Source organism: Papilio xuthus, unplaced genomic scaffold (assembly GCF_000836235.2).
Source record: "Papilio xuthus unplaced genomic scaffold, Pxut_1.1 DF828780.1, whole genome shotgun sequence".
NCBI lineage: Eukaryota > Metazoa > Arthropoda > Insecta > Lepidoptera > Papilionidae > Papilio > Papilio xuthus.
Window position 1 is genome coordinate 337,688 of NW_013529869.1, and position 20,178 is coordinate 357,865.

General features: G+C 32.0%; 1 protein-coding gene across 1 annotated transcript; it reads right to left on the bottom strand.

Moving 5' to 3' along the window:
- Window positions 1–67: 67 nt before the first annotated feature.
- Cpr (Cytochrome P450 reductase) lies at window positions 68–18,627 on the bottom strand. Its single transcript, XM_013326680.1, has 12 exons — window positions 18,292–18,627; window positions 5,453–5,639; window positions 5,230–5,379; window positions 3,635–3,759; window positions 3,215–3,409; window positions 3,009–3,136; window positions 2,424–2,665; window positions 1,885–2,082; window positions 1,329–1,492; window positions 977–1,151; window positions 745–902; window positions 68–656 (listed from the first exon to the last, which is right to left on the bottom strand). The coding sequence occupies exons 1-12, from the start codon at window positions 18,474–18,476 to the stop codon at window positions 512–514; spliced, it is 2,052 nt and encodes a 683-aa protein (XP_013182134.1). The 5' UTR covers window positions 18,477–18,627; the 3' UTR covers window positions 68–511.
- Between the last annotated feature and the right edge of the window lie 1,551 nt (window positions 18,628–20,178).

Consider the following 20,178-nt stretch of genomic DNA (forward strand, 5'->3'; position numbering starts at 1 on the left):
CAGACTGGCTAAGCATCAATAACTTATTTAGTACCTTTTAATGTATAAAATCAAACGCAAAACATTACATGAAATGGTTTATTGAGATAGATAATATAAAAAAATTAGAATATCCTCATTTTCTTAGTCTAATTCCCAGTCCACTTAAATAGAACATACTAACAACTCTGAAAATGTACACAACAATAACAATCACGATTAACTTGTTAACACAATGTTATTCCTTTCAGGACCTCGTCAATTACAATATTAAATTACATTTATAATGATAAATTTCACTTCATGTCAAATTGAATAAAAATTATATTATCATTTTTTGTACGTCTTTTTATAAAATTTATTTTAAAAAATTTGTACAATTATAAACATTTAAAAAAATATAAATCGTACTTTGATAAAGTATGTCATTACAATTACTGCTTGTAGCTGTCATATTTTACATATTCTAATATGTATTATTTGGATAATGTCCTTAAGTAGATAAATTTAACTAACGAATGAGGCCTCTGCCTTAACTCCATACATCAGACGAATATTTCTTCATAGACTCCAGTTTCTTCAAGAATTGTATTGCGTCCTCCTCGGTTTTTCCTCCCACCTCCTGTATCGCTCTCAGCACGATGTTACGAACATCCACAGCCATGTATTTAGCATCCCTGTATTCAAAACAATTATCATTACGTCCAAATTAATCATTTATACTAATATAATTGTAATATATATATGAAATTCAAATTTACATACCCGCAGATGTAGAAGTGCCCATTTCGATTGCCTATTATATCCCAAAGTTCTTCCATATTCTTTTCGAGGAGATGAGTCACATACACTTTCTTCTCTTGGTCTCGTGAGAAAGCTACATTCAGCTTTACATCGCCATTCCTTTCATATTCTTCGAGCTCCTGTAATTTGATGCATTCGAAGTAAGTTATACAATTAATTAATATACAATTACAAAAATTTGTATGAAATTTACCTCTTGGTAAATGTAATCTTGATCCCGGTGCCTGCAGCCAAAGTAAAGAACAGTAGTGCCAACTTCTTTTCCACTGGCACGGGCGTGGGCGCGATCCTGCAAGAAGCCGCGGAAGGGCGCCAGCCCTGTGCCTGGACCCACCATCACTATCGGAGTTTGCGTTTGCAATGGCAATCTGAAATCAAACAAAATATTAATAAAACAGGGAAGCTAATGTTTAATAACAAGAAATGTAATTTATTCAAGTCTTTTCAAACTTAACATTTGAGTTTAAGCTGTGTAGTGCCCTTCCCAGCATCCCTTTGACTCATGCAATGTTAAGAGCCACCAATATATTTCAAAAATACTATACCTGAATTGAGATTTTCTGATGTAGACAGGAACTCTTGGGAATGGTTTGCCCTCCTCGGGCTTGTGCTGAGCTAACCAGGTGGTGGCCACACCCTTGTTGGTGCGGCCTGTGGGTGTCTTGTACTCCACAACCACAGCTGTTATGTGCACAGTCTCAGGATACAGCTGAAACATTATTATTGTTTAAACACGACACTTTATTTTTTGTATTTTAACTTTTTAATGGACTTGAAGTAATCACTAACACAAATCTAATATTCAAATACTAACAAGGCAAATATTATTCCGTTATTGAGGGATAATTTATGAATACTCATTAACATAAAACTTATGTTAATTTTAAATGAGTTGCATAAGTGTCTTTACTATATTGCATCTACTTTGTAAGATTTTATTAGATAAAAAATATAATTTTTTTTTATTATACATAAATATGAAACATAAGATAGGCAGACAAAAAAAAGATTCTAAACAATACAAATTTTGAAATTCATTTTTGTTAAAAAAATTTTGACTGCATAAAGAGTACTTATAAATATTACAATTTAGTGGAATACCTTAGGGCTGGAGGATATTGAGTAGTATCTCGGCTGGAGACGAGGCAGCAGTTCACAGAGGTGGTCCAGTGTTGGCTTGCAAGACTTTAGATCTTCCAAGATGTGCACAATGTTCCTGCACGCATCCACTACGAAACTTTGATACAAAGCCTTGCCTTCTTGCGAATTAGTTGACATGAGCAAAAGTTTGTTCTTGTCCTAAAATTTTATTCACATTAAATAAATAAATGAAATTAAATCTTAATAATGCTCATAGGTTACTTGCTTCAGTGTAATAATATTAATTTTGGTTACATTATAATCCCCATAGATTAAAAAAGGTTGATAGTTATTTCATTGATAAAAGAAAGATCCTAAAGTTTCTGTTAGTAGTAAAGCCTTTTCTTAATGAGGAAATTTTGATAAACATTTCAATTTTTGTGACCTAACAGAAGATTAACACAGATGTAAAATATATATTTGTGTTAGTTTAAATTTTAAGCAAATTACATTCAAAACATTATTCTGAAAAGATTTTATAGTCTATGTGGATTACTAACCTCCTCATTGGTACAGTACTCGGCAAGTTCTCTAAGAACATGAGTACGAGGTAAAGCTGTGATTTCTACATAATGAGAAAGAGCTGTTCGATATGATGTTGGACAAGGGAAAGGATTCTTTTTACTGCTCTCTTCGTCAGTGTTGATCAGTGAAAAGATTTCATCAAGATTTGTACCAGTCAAATCACCAAGACGGTTGACTAAATCAATGTCATTGATTGGGTAGATTGCCACATGGTCACCTGGAAGGCAAAATGATACAAATTATAAATAATAAATATACACAAAATCTTCCTAAAAATGGGAATTCTAAGCACAATTAGCCTTTCAAACTCCTTATATTGCCTAGATTTTAGTACTATATACCAATTAAGTTTAAAGTTGTAAAGGAATTGTTAAGAAAAAATTAACAATGCTGGATCATTATATTGCTATTTATAAAAGTTCATATAATAATTGGCATTGTCTTTGTCATCTTCCTTAGGTCATGTTTCCACTAAAAAGTTTGAGTAAGCTATTATTATTGAACTTAACCAAATGTTTTCTGTCTTTAAAAAATTTATGCTATTTTAATTCATTTCTTACCAGCATCATATCGCATTTTCGAATTTGAAATGTCAAGTTCCACATGAAGACATGACCTGCCACCACCTTTGTGCAGTTCTTTGTTGACAATGATTTGTGCTAAGAATGGATTCTTGGCATCATAAGGTCTGTAAAGTAAATATTTCAACTAAGTATATTGGTTACAGTCTATTAATTTACAAAACAAAATATTGTAAATAACTTACGGTTTCTGTACTTGTAGTGAATGCAGTCTAGCAATTTCACCCTTGAATATTTGATTGGGTGTGAACTCATCGGGTTGATGTGCCACCAAACGGAACTGCCTTGTCAGCTCTTCTTCCCCTGTGCTCTGAATGTTGAACTTCTCACAGACCGCAGGCCAAAACTTTTCTTTCCAAGTGATGAAGTCATCTTCAATGCTAGAATTGTATCAAAATAATTAATTGTGTGTCAAAGAAATCCGAAATTATAGATTTATATCTATAAAAGTAAATAATGGTTTTATATGCACTTTTAGCAATGCAATTTATAGCTTAATAAATGGTGAATAGTTTGCTTTGTTTCATGGTTTGGATTAGTTATCTTTTATGGAAATACCAGCTGTAGTTAATTAAAACCATGAACTTACATAAAACAATACTTACTTTGCATCATCATCACCTAGTCCAAGTTCAAACACTCTGTTACCACCGAGTTCTTCAAGTCGCTTGTCAAGAAATATGGCCACTTTATTGTAATGCTCATATGTCTTGTTGCCTAAACCAAACACCTGCAAAATTTATGAATACCTTATAATTCTAATTTATTTTTATTTATTACACTACATTTCAAATTATTGATTTTTTTTATTATTATTATAGCAATTAAATAGTAATATTTTTTCATAGCTATGGAAAAATCATCTTTTATTCATTATGAATCAAACATAAAAATAACGTTTTAGGGTTAGAACTGTTTTTACATTTACCAGAATAATTTAAAATGCTCTTAGAATTACATACCGAGTGTCGAAGTTTTAACAATGGTAAAACAATCTTTTTTTGAGATATTAAATACGTGATGTAACGCGGTAAAAACTTTTCAGAAATATTAAAAAGGGAAACAAACATTCTAAGTCTTGGTTCACCAACAAACCCAAAGAATTAACAACTTTTACTGTATATACACATTTTCTAGTGTTACTTATATCATAATAAGAAGTTTCTGTCCAAATTCCTTTTCTTTTTAAATATAAATATCATTTATACGATCGACTAATATTTGAAAATGTCACCAATCATCTGTCACATATCGCTATCAAAGATTGACGTTTTATGTCTAAAGTCCAACCATAGACAATTTCATAATCAGAACGTCAAAGATTAAGTACAGCGTACAAAGAATAAACGAACAAAAATATTTTATGTTTTTTTTAATTTAAATATGATTTATTATTTACTTAAGAATATCAATATGATAGTCGATAAAATACAAAGTTTTGCAATTAATATTGAGGTGTATCCTAACGGAGAATACAAAAATCCTGACCCGGGGAGCGCTTCAATCGAAAACTAATTAAGATCATGTATCGAGATATCATTGTAACGTGCGCCATAGAATAAATATCATCCTGTACAATTTCTACAAATATTAATTAATTCAACGAATCTGATTCATATTATATTTCACATCCGCCATTATAGTTATCACACAAGTGTTTGTTATCTTAAAGATAACTGAATTACGTTTGCGCTTATAAAAACTATATATAATACATACAGGCTCAATAGTAATATATGAAATTTCTTCGCGTTTTATGAAATAAAGGAACTAATTAATAACGTGAAATTACCATATAAGAAATAGGTTTTAAAAACACTTATTAACCCATATACGAGATCTGGAATGAATAATTATATTTCCTGCAAGGTTAAAACATAGTTAGATACTACTATTGTATGTAATTTTAAACAGCAGCGATAAAATTTACGATTAAAAAGTAATGTTTCAACCAAACGAAGGCCATGGGGATGACCTATTGAGTTGATTGATATAACCTTTGGCGATAAGCGGAATCAAGCAATTTAATGATTTGTCGACATCTGAATAAAAACTACGACACAATGATTTTGTAACAACTCGTTCGTACATAGACTACTATGAATTAATTTAAAAGTATCCTTTACTTTGATAGAAACTAAACAGTTAGGCTATATTTATACAGCTACACACAAGTGCTAGTAGTTATGGTGATACATACCGCAAAGTTAAGGCCTTCTAGGTTTGGATCTTCATTTTTCAGCCAATCGAAGAATTCCATGGCATTGTCAGTCGGGTCGCCTTCACCGTATGTCGCCATACAGAAGACAGCCAACGAATTGGGTATTTCCGGTAACTTCGTCAGTTCCTCCTATAGATTAAGGGAAATATGTTATTATACATAAAAATAATTTAAATGACTTTCTTTAGTTATTTCCACGTACCATTTGACATTCTTCGGGGTCAGCGACCATGCCCTTCATTTTATACCGCGCGCCCTCTTTAGCGAGCCGTCCGGCAAATTCCTCTCCGGTACCAGTTTGGGACCCATAGAATACAACAAGTTTACGTCCGGAAGATTGTAGTTTTTTTATGAACGAATTTTCTACTACTTGTAAAGAAGCAGCTGGTCTGTAAAAAAATATAAATAAATTTACTAAGCACTCGTGATTAAAATTTGTTAATAATTATATTTATGAGAACAATATCAGTTTATGCCGATGTATTAACAAGGATTTTTATTTATTCATTCTAGAATCCGATAGAAGTCAACACAGTTTATGTAAATGTATGTCGCGAGACAAAATTGACTTTTATGTAGTGTAGTAAAGAATAGCAATTTAAATCGAACGAACATTCCAGTGCTTTATCTTATGATTTTAATTTTTTTTACGTCCAATCTTACTTTAGATTTTTTTTTTGCTCTTTTTCAAAAAATTTAAATCTTTGTGCTCATTGCACAATAATAAGTTTGTGGTTGTCATGTTTCTTAGCCGATTGCCACAGTTGGGAATTCTTTTTGGTGTTTTTCCATTGTAATATTGAGATTAAAATAAGCGTTATTTCCCATTCAATGAATATTTTTAAAGGACATGTTTTCTTTTTTTTTTTGCTAAAATTTTAAGACAAAACTTAAAGCTAAAGTTAACAACGGCTCGGTTAAGCAAAAATTGCATCTATCTTATATTTTTATTAAAAATTTTCACGAAATTATAAAAATAATTTAATGTATGGTCTTAAGAGTGACTTTTGACCACAAAAATCCATCTTATTAAGACGAAAATTTTATTCACGTGAGATGACAAGAAACATCTTATTCTCTTTACACGTTTACTGCACAATTTTATTGTACAAAATAAAACGATTCTTATGATTTCAAAGTCAAAATATTTTTAATATTATTTCTATCAAAATAAATTTAAACTTCACATCGATTCAATTCTCGTATTAATTTTACGTTAAGTGCGTACTTAAGTGTTAAGCAATTCAATCATATTGCAACATGTGTACTATCATTGGTCACATACTATCATAAAGATATCCGAACTTTGAATTTGTATTACAATGATTTACGTAATAGACACAGTGATATAATGACCGTATGACTAGCTAATTCCTAATTGCGATTGTTTTATATTCTTCCGTGCAAAACATTCGCAAACATTAAATATGTATGCGTACTTAACAGTTAAATTCCAATGACGTGATACTTATAATATGTTACTATAGTTATCTCTTTTTTGTCAAAGAGAATGAAAGGGATCACAATATCTAAGCTATAAAAGCTTATCTTTTTATTTGGAAGAAGAGACATTTTCAAGTTTACAGCATTTGTAGTACGCTTAGTTTACTACGTTTACGTTAACATACCGTCAGTTAACGTTCGCGAATTACGTTAAAAAATCTAGCGAGTCCTTTTCTACAATTCAATATAAATATAATTAGGGAAGAAATGAATATAAATCGGCTTCGATAAGTTTTGATATAATTCCTGATATTGTATTTACAGAAACAAAGAAAGATAGGAAGGCTTAATTAAAAATTTGAATGTTAAATTTAAAATTGCAACTAATAATGACTCGACGAACAAGATTATAAGAAGATTAAAGTCCAAACGAACGTTATTTAGCATGTACGAGCTACGTGTAAACGTTACAAAGCGTTTATTTCAAGGCCCTTGCTAATAATTAAAGTAAAACGTGGCTATTATAGGTGCGTCAATTTAATAGGCCGCATTTGACATCTATTAATTTAGCTTCATAGAGATGTGCTGCTTAAATTTATCGATTAAAAATGAATCGATTCAGCTTTGAAATTTATGTGAATCAAATTCAGTCGTTATAAAAAATATCAATATTTTTCGTTCCATTTTTTTTAAACATCCTTAGTGTTTCAAAAAAAAAAGTGTTCAATGACGCAAAATTGTAACGATGTTCGGTTAACTTACAATAAATATATAATGGAAATTTGAAAAAAGGTAAGCAATTGTGCAGTTCTATATTATTAAAAAAAATACATTTTTATGCATATATTATAATATTACATACAGACGCTCCAATTTTATTAATATGTATAAATTAAACTATTGATAACAAATAAGTTATGTTTAATTTGATTTTCGATGACCAGTAGAAAATATATTTTACTGATAAATGTGTTTGAATAAAAAATGCCAAAGCTTATCAGACTATGGAGCAAGCGGCAAGCCATAGTCACTTGGTGACTAGATTGCTATTGAAAGAATTACATTATTTATATAAGCACATACGTACTAATATCAGTAAAATACAAAAACATTCACAAATATTATAAATAAAGATAACAATAAAATATAACTAATTAATATTTAACTTTCATTACCAAACTCAATTCATCTTAGTAATATTATAAATGCGAATGTTTAGATGGATGTTTGTTTGAAGGTATCTCCAAAACGGCTACATAGATGTCGCGAAAATTTGTCATAGATGTAGAACATAGTCTGGAAGAACACATAAGCTACTAATTAAGTTTTTTTAATACCGCGAGGACGGATTCGCGGGCGATAGCTAGTACCAAAATAAACTGCAAAGGACGTACAGATCAAATTATTGATGTACGTACCTGCTCACGTACTTTGAATTAAACCGTTCCTGCATATGCATTTACTAATCGTAGGTTTCCGAAACCAAGTCCTCGTTTAAAGCATATTGTTATCTCTGTTTTGTCAAAGATAATCACAGGGATGACGAGATTTTGGTCACAAAACCCAACGGCAAATACATCTATGATGTAATCTTCTCAAAACACATATGTATGCTATTGTCACATTAAAATCAAAACAATGACATTGTACATTGTCCTTGTCTGGATTTTTTAAAGGTTACACATCAGAAAATAAATAATATATTCAATCTATTTTTGGATTTCTATTCTCGTTTGTTTTACAATATGCAACTTGCATAGTATTTGTACATGATTCACATAAAGTAAAACACGCCAAGTAGTTGTAGTTGCGGAAACTATAGCCCCTACTAAGGTACACATACGAAGTTAAAAAAAATTGAATAATTCAAAACGTAGGTACGCAATGAATTATTTATGTTCAGTGGCCTGCGTTTGTGATACACCATTTTATAAAAAAATTGTCTCATGCCTTTCAGAGAGTTAATATGTTCCCTCTTCATACTCTTTACAAATCTTACTACTATTATAAATGCAAAAGATGGATAGACGGATGGCGGGCTGTTTGTTTAACAGTAACTCCAGAACGGCTCAACGGACCTTCATGAAATTTGGCATATATGTAGAACATAGTTTGGAAGAACATATAGGCTGCTGATTAAGTTTTTTTTTTAATTCCGCGAGCACCGACAAGCTTATAGACAAAAATTTGTTAAAATGAACAGCAATTGAAAATTACCCGCCCTGTACCCTTTGACCATTGTTTAATTACATTACCAACGCTTCAAAGTGTACAAGACGTACAAAACATTGTCGACTCGGCTGTACATTTAAAATTATGCCAGCTCTGTTAAGAATGTACAAACAGTATTAAAACTAGCTGACTTCTCGAAACAAGATAAACAGAGTTAATACATACGAGTTAGTTGGTCAAAGCACCGAACCTTCGTCATAACGGTTCTACAATGCCGTACTTAACCTACATAACTGCGACGTAGGACGGCCTCTTTCTTTTTACTTTTGAATTTAATATTTAAGTATGGCGTACAGTCAGATAGAATACTTCAGCGATATTCAATTTCCAGACAAGATCGTATTTAAAAGAACAAAAAGTTAAGTTTTTTTGCCATCAATAATGAGTAATTCAATTTTTTATTTACAGCGGTTTATTTACTATTGTAATAGGCAAATATCATAAATTATGCCATTGGAAAATCTATTGATTATACATTTAAAACATTAACTTGGCATTAACCCAAAAAATATTTCAAGTCTAAATTAATGTAATATTTATAATTTTGGGATTTTTACTATGCCTTCATTCTTTAACAGTGGTAGAGCCCGCTTTAACATCTTCGCACGAGTTGGCCCGGCTCGTCCGGTGAAATACCACGACCACACAGAAGACGGGCGTGAAGTGGTAGCAATTCCGCGTTTCGTCTGATGAGTGTGCGTCCCGGAGGCCTAATTTAGTCCTCTTTTCCTTCACACCCTTTTTCTTATAAGAAAAGGATGGGAAATGGAAGTGGACTTTCCGGATGAGAGGATGCATGGAAAGGGTAAATATTTTTTCTTTCTGTGCATCCTCTCCTCCGTCGATTAAAGGTAGGCAACGCATATGCAATTGCGTATGTCTATGGGCAACGGTCACTTTGCTATTTCAGCGATTTCGGATGGCCGCTCGCTCGTTTGCCACCTTATAATACAAAAATTAAAATGCCTCGTGGCAGAGAGACTTATTGCTAGTGTAGCATTTAATTGAAACACTTTTCAACTTAGTAATAATAAATTAACGTGTTCAAGCAAATATTTAAATGTTTAATCGATTCGGTCAATTGTCGATACAGCTAAATTAATTATAATGCCATTATGCTCTACTTGTGGTTACTTTTGTATCGTAGTTTATCGAAAACTTTATTTAAAGGTCAATTTAAACTATTCCAACGTCATTATTACTGTTACCGTAAGTGTTCACTTCGGTAACGTCTTTACAAAACTATTGTTATCTCTTTTTATTGCAGAAAGAATGACAGAGTTGGCAGTATGATTTTGTCTTTAGGGAATGGAAACAGTATAAATTCAGTGTTATGCCCGGTTTACATTATACCAGCTCAGTAAGCCAGTAGCGTTTTAAATCAGTGCTGGCATACAACTGGAATAAGTAAACATCCCCTATGTTTCTTAGAATTCAGTGTCCCAGTAGTCTATACGCATCGACATCTTATACTGGACTGGCATAATGTAAACAACAAAGTCAATACGGGCTAGGCCAGTGCTACTGGCTTACTGAGCTGTCATAAACCAGGCATCATATTAACCAATTTCATCATATTATGTATGCATTTAATTATTATGATATTAGTGTCGGTATTATCTGTTGACATTTTTCGTGAAAAGCTAATTTACGTTCTATTATGCTTCGGTTGCGAAACACCAAGTACAACTTACTTTACGGGTTTGCCCCGGGTTTACCGGTAATACAGGAAAAATACAATTAGACCTTTATATATTTTCCATGTTAAAAATGTCTTACGTATAACATGGAATTTTTTTATTAAGATGAATCAATGTAAATATTATAAGTTCAATATGAGAAAGATGACGAATAAATATATATATTTTTTGTTTTATTTAGTTAACGGATGTTGATAGAGATCATAGAATTTACAAAAAATTATCACTAATTTTAACTAACGTTCAATTTTCTGTTGATAAACTGACGTCAAAAAAACTGGAAGTAGATAAAAGACTGTAATATCAACCGCTTTTATCAAAAATCCTGATATCCAGTAGTTTGGGTTAGTATTCCCGGAAAGTATCGAAAATTAGATAATATTTTTGACACGCGAAAGATTATATTATACGTATTTCTGTTAATAGCTACACTAAAATACATGTCATAAGATGATTCAATAGTCCTTAAGCGTAGGTTTAACAAATCTACACTAAGGGTCTATCTCTCCGAGCTGTAGTGTAAAGGTGATTACAGTGATGGCTTAGCGGCGATACTTACGATCAGAAAATTGAAAAGTGGAAAGTAACCGGTTAATAGTAGACAAATATCGTAATCGTGCAACTAGCACATACTATTGGATATTGTTAGTGTCGACATTTTAATAAATATACATACTACCTGTCGCCCGTGACTCCATCCGCGCGATACTAAAAAACTTAGCCTATGTGTTCATCCAAACTATGTTCTATATTTATAACAAATTTTAGTTAGATCCATGCAGCCTTTCTAGATATAACTTGTAACAAACGTGCAACTACCCACCTTTGCATTCAAACATTCGAGTTTATAACATTAGTGAGAAAAATAGAAATATTAAACATATTATAATTTTGTATAATTAAATAATAACATATTATATTCTAACTTGTTAGTTTAAGGCCACGCTTCGCCGGCCTTATTCCAACGACACGGAACAGATTCGCGTAATATTCTTGAAAACGTTGTACAACATTGGAAGCGTTGATGGCCGTCTTCTACGTCACAATTTGAATATTACTGGTTTATAAAGCAAGTTTATTCTTAATATAAAAGCAGGGTCTTGATTTTACTTACATCATACATGACATGACAGAATTTTATACATAGGATGATATTAAAACCTGTTTAGTAACCGTACAAAACTATCATGTGGTGAGAAAATGTTAACAATTATTTATGCAGCATAAACTTAACTAAAATCGATGGCAAATTCAGTTAAAATAGCATAATACTGCATATTAGTATAAATACAGGGCCGGCGTTACGACGCGCGGTTGTGCGTCCACTCAGGGCGACGGATAGAAAGGGGCGCCACATGCCTGCGAATTACATAGTCTCACATAACCCTGTTAACTCCCCCGCCCCAAAGGCATGGTAAAAATAGGACGCCGAAAAAATCTAGACCAGGCCGCTAGTAAAGCTGACTATGTAACTGCTGTCAGCAAAATGCATTAAAGAATTAACTAGAATAAAAACAAATCGATACCAAGAATTAATCACAAAGCATTTGTTAACTCATCTTTATAACATGAACTTTTGTATTTCACGGTGAGTAAGGGTTAAAACAAATACGAATTCTGTAACATCGTGATTCAAATACTATGAGAACAATTAAATACATAATATACTTTGTTATATTTTTAAACGTGTTATAGGTAAATTGTGTAGTTAGACAAGGCCATTATCGCTATCGCCTCAAGCCATTAGCATATAGATAGTGTAACGATTATATCAAGCGCGACTTTTGATAACATTCAAATACTGAATTATAACAATTTACTTCATCATTATGAATATACATAAGGTAACACTCACGTTCGTAACAGGAACGATAAAAATATTTGTAGATGCAAACTTTCCCACCTTCTATTTATACCTTCACAGTATAAATCTTACTAATATTATAAGTACGAATATTTAGATGTATGTTTGAAGGTATCTCGAGAACGGCTCAACGGATGTCGATGAAATTTGGCATGAATATAGAACATAGTCTGAAAAAACATAGACTACTAATTAAGTTTTTTTTTAATTCTGCGCAGACGGAACCGTAGGCAACAGACAGTATGAAATAAGCCTGAAAAACGTATTGTTTTTAAAATTAAACATCGTTAAATCCTCTTTTATCCTCGTCAACGTAGTAACAGTAATCTATGCTCAAAATTTCAAGACTAGCGTTAATGTATCAACCAGTCAAAAAAAATCAGTTAACTATTGCACGCGACTTCGTCTGCACAGAATCAAATAAAAACTTATTAAGTATACGTTATTCCAGACTATGTTCTTCTTCTATGCCAAATTTCATCGAGATCCGGTAATTCGTTTTAGATATATGTTGTAAGAAACATACATCCATATAAACATTTGCAATTATAATATTATTATTAGTGTGTGATTTTGCACTGTAAATATATGACAATATACATATTTATCAGGGAAGTTGTAATGACAAAGCAAGGTTAACAAAATATTATTTTTATCAGTCGTTACGTGACTTCTTCTATTGCGACGAAATGCTTTAAATTCTATACATAATTATGGCACCAAATTTAGCTTCCGATTAGAGGATACATGTGAATCCTCTAAGAGCTTCTGTATGTATAATTACTAAATGTATCTTAATTTAGTGATCTCTTGTGTCGGAGGTCAAGACCACTTTGGGTCGCTGCGCCAGCGGAGTATCTTAATTTTATTGAAAAAAAAAATGAAAAATGATTTAATGCTTAAACAAAAATGGTGGTGGGACTTCCATTTGTGATTGGATTATGTAATATAATTTATCCTCCTGGTTTCATTAATCCAAAACTTACAGAACAATATTGTTTTCTAGTGTTCTATTACTATAATGGCTAGTTAATTATACTATTATACTTCATACTATAATAATTATTATAGTATATTGTAACATTATAAATGCAAATGTTTAGATGGATGGATAGATGTTTGCTTGAAGGTATATCCGGAACGGCTCAACAGATCTTGATGAAATATGTCACAGATGTAGAACATAGTCTGGAAGAACACAAAGGCGACTCATTTAGTTATTTTTTAATTTCACGCGGACGGTGTCACGGTCGACAGCTAGTATTAAACTTCATCAACACAATGACATAACATTATGTAACATTTGGAAGTGTAACAAAAAAGGAGAATGAAATAAAAATATTTATATATCGTAAGTGTACGATTAAAAATTACGTAGATGTTTACGTATATGGTAAGTAAGTTCTAAGAAAAATAACTATTGAATTACAGTAGCGGAATACTACCGCTCTAGCTGACGTAGTAAGGTCCAACTAATTATATGCCAAAACAGGTTAGCGAAGAGCGAAAACTGTCTGCTATTGGACTATTTATACCGGATGGTTTTCTAAGGTGTAAATCAACAAGGATTATTAAGTATACACGTAATGAATAGCCTACGTTTACAAACGTTTGCGTGATCTTGAAGAAAAATCTAGCAATCATTTCCGACTTGCTTAACGATAAATACTTAGATATCTGATTACTACTACGTACTTGAAAAATAACATTGTATCATTTGTAAAGAATCGAACCAATAATCAATAACAAGCATTGGATTAAATAAATTTGTTGAAACAAAAATCTTTTCGAGAAAAGTTTTTTTTTTTATAAAATCCTGTCGGAAAACAAAAACCTTATTAAAAACACTCATTTTTTAAGAATGAGTAGTTATTGTAGAAATAAAAATTAATTTTGCTTTTTATAAGTGATATTAATTTTATGAATATGTAATAACCAAACAAACAGCAAGTCCGCCCCTATTGGAACTCAAAAAACATTAAACTGATTTTCTAATTATTTCAAATATGTACATACTAGTCGTCGTCCGCTAGTCCATCTCCGCGGAATTAAAAAAAAAACGTAATCAGTAATCAATATGTTCTTCCAGGCTATCTCCTACATCTACGCCAAATTTAAGCTCCATGCAACCGTTCTGGATATACATTTTAGCAAACATCTATCCAAACATTCGCGTTATTAGTAACATTAGTAGGAATGTGTGTTGTAAATGACGGTGCTAGACATGAAGGAATCAACAGAACAATTTATATGTATTTGATTATTATTATGTACGTATTGCATATAAAATATTATCAGTTTTTTAGCATATCATAATAACATAATGCAAACATCAGGTGCAGCAGGTGATTAGCACCTGCTTTAACACCTTCGCACGAATTGGCTCGGCTCGCCCGGTGAAATACCACGACCACAAAGAAGACAAGCGTGAAGTGGAATCTATTCCGCGTTTCATCTGATGAGTATGCGTCCCGGAGGCCTAATCTAGTCCCGTTTTCCTTCCCACTCTTTTTCTTATAAGGAAAGTATGGAAAGTGGAAGTGTACTTTCCGGATGAGAGGATGCATGGAAAGGGAAAATATTATCTTTTGAGCATCCTCTCCTCCGTAGATTAAAGGTAGGCAACGCATATGCAATTGCGTATGTCTATGGGCAACGGTCACTTCGCTATTTCAGCGATTTCAGATGGCTTCTCGCTCGTTTGTCACCTTATGATATAAAAAAAATAACATAAAAACATATTGCCATCTCAGTTTTTTCACAAAGAATGATAGAGATGGCATGTTTATTTGTTATTTGATTACATATCTGTGACATGTTTTTATGTTAACGTTTCGGCAGTGCAAATTGATGGCAAGACAATACATACGAGCCCCAAACCTGTTTGGTCGCGTGGTTTATTAATTAAATCTGGTATTACGAATTCGTCCACGTCAGGTAAAATGTCTTTGGTGCAATATGTACGGTCAAATTTTCATATTAAGGATCGAATCGCATACGCAAACTGAAAGGAATGTCAAATGAAATATTATCGAAAAGAATAGATACTATCCTAAAAGGTTGGAAGGTTGCACTTTTCTTTCACTTGTGTTATAAATTTAAACTGTTTTTATTTATGTAGTGAAATAAAAGATAACCTTAGAGTCCCATTATATAAAACTACTTAGTGAGTTATTCTTTTATGCTAAAACCGTTCTAGTTTGATCTAAATTCGTCCCTTTAAATTATACAAAATGCTGATCCGTATAACAGTAACGCAACGGAAACCGTTATACATATTTAAATTCAATAGGCTTTGATTTCTGTATCATTCAGGTAAGAAATTCTCAATTTATTAAAACGTTTAATTCCAAGTTAGGATACTACACAGTTGAAGAACACAAGGACGACTTAAATGTTTAAGAGTCGAATGCGGAATTAAAAGTACGGAATTAGCAGTTTCTTGTAAACGGATGACCATCACTAGAATGAAAGCAAAACAAAGCGTTTATTTTTAATTACGAAGAATAATGGAATGCTGATAGCAAGAATAGCTTCATGTCATTTATAATTCTTGACTTCATTGCTGATTCATGATCGTATCAGCTTTGCTGGGGAAGTACTGTAATGTCCACATTAGTATGCAGAAGTAATATTTTTCTGACTTTCTGCTAACTAGGATAGAAACTGGAAGTGGACTTTCCGGATGAAAGGATGCATGGAAAGGAAATTTTTTTCTTTCTGTGCATCCTCTCCTCCGCGGGTTAAAGGTAGGCAACGGATATGCAATTGTGTATGTCTATGGGCTACGGTCACTCCGCTATTTCAGCGATTTCAGGTGGCCGCTCGCTGGTTTGCCGCCTTAAGATATAAAAAAAAATTACAAACGACGAATCGGTAGGCCCTTATCTACATCGAACAAGTTCATTTAATTCATTATTGTCTATGCGTCAAATAGTAAAACCGTTAAATCGTACATTAAATCTACCCTTAACGTTACAGTTCATACAGAAAAATATTTTATTTCATAGCCATAAACTTTTCATAAAGTTACAATAAAAAGAAAATTCTGTGAGTCCGGTGTTGTCACCTTATTTAAATAACATGCAAATTTTTATTTTTTATTTTGAAGATGCTTTACAAGATATGCTCGATGCTTGTTGCGAAGAAGTAAGAAGGTCGAGATATACAAACATATAAAATGCCATTAGCGAACGAGTCAACCAGTGATTATTTATATAAATGTAAAAAATAACCTTCAATGTATTGCTTTAACGTTACGATATTTGGAATAACCTAAGTTATTATAAAAATAAATATAAGCGGATATTTTAAAAAGCCGGATTTTAAGCATTTAATTATAACTTTAAAGTGACTTTTAAACGATGTTACAGAGTGAACTTTTGTAAATTAGAACTGCGGAAAAAAAAATTTTGATTGGTGCCGATCGACTGCAGAATTACCGAGACTTTACAAAGCTTGGTAATTTTTTTATTTATTTATCTTTCGTGTTCCTTATTTAGGTATCTGGATATTATTTTTACTAGATGTCGCCCGCGACTCCATCCGAGCGGAATTAAAGAAACATAATTGGTAGCCTAAGTGTTCTTCCAGACTATTCTATATGTTTGCCAAATTTCACTGAGATCCGTTCAGCCGTTCTGGAGATACCTTCAAACAAACATCCATCTAACCAATCGTATTTATAATATTAGTAAGATTACATTCCAAATGTAACATAATCCTCAACGCTCAAGTTCGGAATTTATTTCCTGGTCGATAACTAAAAGTGAATAAGTATTTGGCGCCTGATATTATAATGATATCTTTAACATTGGACAGATAACAATTATAAGTACGATATTCATTATCCTTGTTGTGCTTTGTTTTTTCATATCTAAAGTCATAAATATTCGTCATTTAATTATACAGCCTTATAACATATAAACTTAAGCATATTTTGTCCATAAACAGAGGAATATCATAACCCTTGTTTTAAAAAACAGTTTTATTGATATTACCCCAAATACCATAGACATAATCTAAAGTCGTGTATTTTACGATACAATATAAAGGAACCAAATGTTTAAAGGTATCTAAAACAATTTATTTTTTAATTTACGTAAACAATTAGACATAGTTTCACTTGCGTCATAGAGTAAATATCATAATTTACACCTAATCCAAACGATATCAGATGTGAAAATATTTTCATAACTGTGGGTTTTCCATCAAAGGTTCTTTAATCTGTGCAAATGAAAAATATATTTGTGTGAGCTAAAATCGGAATGCGGATATAGTCTTTAATAAAACTTTTAATTTGTACCAATTTTTACCTATGATATTATTCTGATTTTAATAGGTCTAAGCGATTAAATGATAAATTACACTTGACGGCTAATTGCAAACAACTTCATGTAGGTGTATATTATGTATGTACGTATTCCGCGACGTTTGTGCAAATACACGAACGTCGAGTCGACCGTTTGCAAATAAAATTGCATCACAATGCAATAATATAATGACATCGTAATTCCAATTAGGAAATTAGGAACAAGTTTACGTGTTGCTTTTTGCAAATTGTCGTAATGTTTTTAATAACTCCAAACTTTACACAAATGTTTATTAAAAATTCATAAGCAAATAAACGTAATTTTTAAAAGTAATATCAATATTTAGGTTTATTTGTTTCTTAAATCAAAATTATTACAGATCTAGACAATCTAATTCTATAATGCTTTTAAAATGAAACATAACCTGTACCTGTTATAATCGCAAAATTTTCTGTGTGTTATAGAGATAATACTAATGTTCAAGACTTACTGTATTGAATATTTGCTAAGAAGAATTTCGTCCTTTTTGTTGTCTTTCTTGGAACTGTATAACCACCAAACAGCTGCTCCCAATAAGAGAATCAGCATAATAATGTCAAATGTGCTAAATAGCGATCCGGTAACCGCGGCAGTCGCAGCTGCTTCTTTTAATATATCATGTGCGTTTTCCGACATTTTGTAATTTTGTGCACGGTACCTTTGATGTAATTATTCACTTAAGCGGTTATACAAGGTCACAAAGATTTAAAAAGAAATACACGACGAGAGTTACCGTGGCACATTTGCCTAACGTCCGCGCGGTCTACTGTTAAATTCACACTGACGAATTGGAAACGTAGTGTTGCCGTTTGCTGGTTTGCGATAAACTTATTATCGGTACTGTTGTACCTATTGGTTTAGGTTTAGGATATCAATTTATCAATTTGTTTTTAATTAGAATTTAAATTCTATATGGATAAATAAAAGATATATACAATGGTTAATTTTTCTCATATATAAAAGAATTGTCTAATAATAATAGAAAATATTGCATTATTTCTTGATTTTTTTTAATTTAAAAAACCTTGCAATAATTACTGTGACGTTTTGACTTCTAGGCGTAAGCATATTTACGTTTTGAATTTATTCATACCAAAATTACCATGAAAATTTTCAATCCAAATATTATTTTTTCTCGTTCGCTTCTTTCCCTATAAATAGGCAAATTGGCATGAGGTAGGTATTACTGGCAAACATAAATGATAATGATATGAATGAGCGAAAAGAGCAGTAAACTGTATTCAGTTCAGTAGCCGAGCAGAGCCGAACATTGCCGAATGTATAACCTGCAGAATATACTTCTTGCAAACTGTGACTAGTCTGATGTCTGATACTTGAAACACCGTACCAACATAGTAGTACTGAATAATAGAATAAAATGTATATTACAAGAATTAAAACATGTATGCAGAGATATATAAAGACCAGAAGGTTGCTGTTAGCTACACTACACGACAATAACTTGTTAATACAACAGTGACCCATATGACGCCATTTGATTAGCAATTCCAAGAGAAATGTTTTGTCTTTATAGCCAGTACTTAATTGTATATCACTATGATGTAACCATTTTATTTGTTACACGATAACTTAGTAAGGATTCGTTTTGAGAACCTTTTTCCTCGTCACATTTAGATAAACTAGAGATAGCCTAGGTTGGGTAGCGCAGTTGCCTAAGTCTGACTGCAAGCTCAACCATACCCAAATATCTCCAATCTTACTACTATTATAAATGAGAATGTTTAGATGGCTGGATATTTGTTTGAAGGTATCTCCAAAACGCCTGAATGGATCTCGATAAAAATTGGCATACATATAGAACATAGTCTGGAAGAAGACATAGGCTACTAATTGTGTTTCTTTTTTATAACGCGCGGACGGAGTCGCGGGCGACAGCTAGTATTACATTATTTACGAATCTGTTTGTTTGGATCTATCAACTCTTAGCGCATGGATATTGGGGACAAGTCCATCTTATCTTTCATATTACAATTCATGATAAAAAAAAAACATGGTCTAGTAAATGTCGAAAAATATACAACTCTACTGTACTATGAAATGAATCGGTCAGGGTTTGAATTAATAAATTTTACTTGCTTGCTCAATTTAGTGTGGAAAATTCCTGGAAAGATTATACGTAGGTTTCCTTTATTCTATAATAATTGTATATAAGTTAAAATATATATTTTTTCAATGGCGTTGATTTGCTAATTTGACCTCTTTCAGGAGGGCCCAAGGATCAAACAGTACTCAAATAAAAAAAATTGTACACAGTCTTAACCTCGAGTACCGCGTTAGGTCAATCATTTAATTATGTTGCAGCATTCGTCGACTTCCA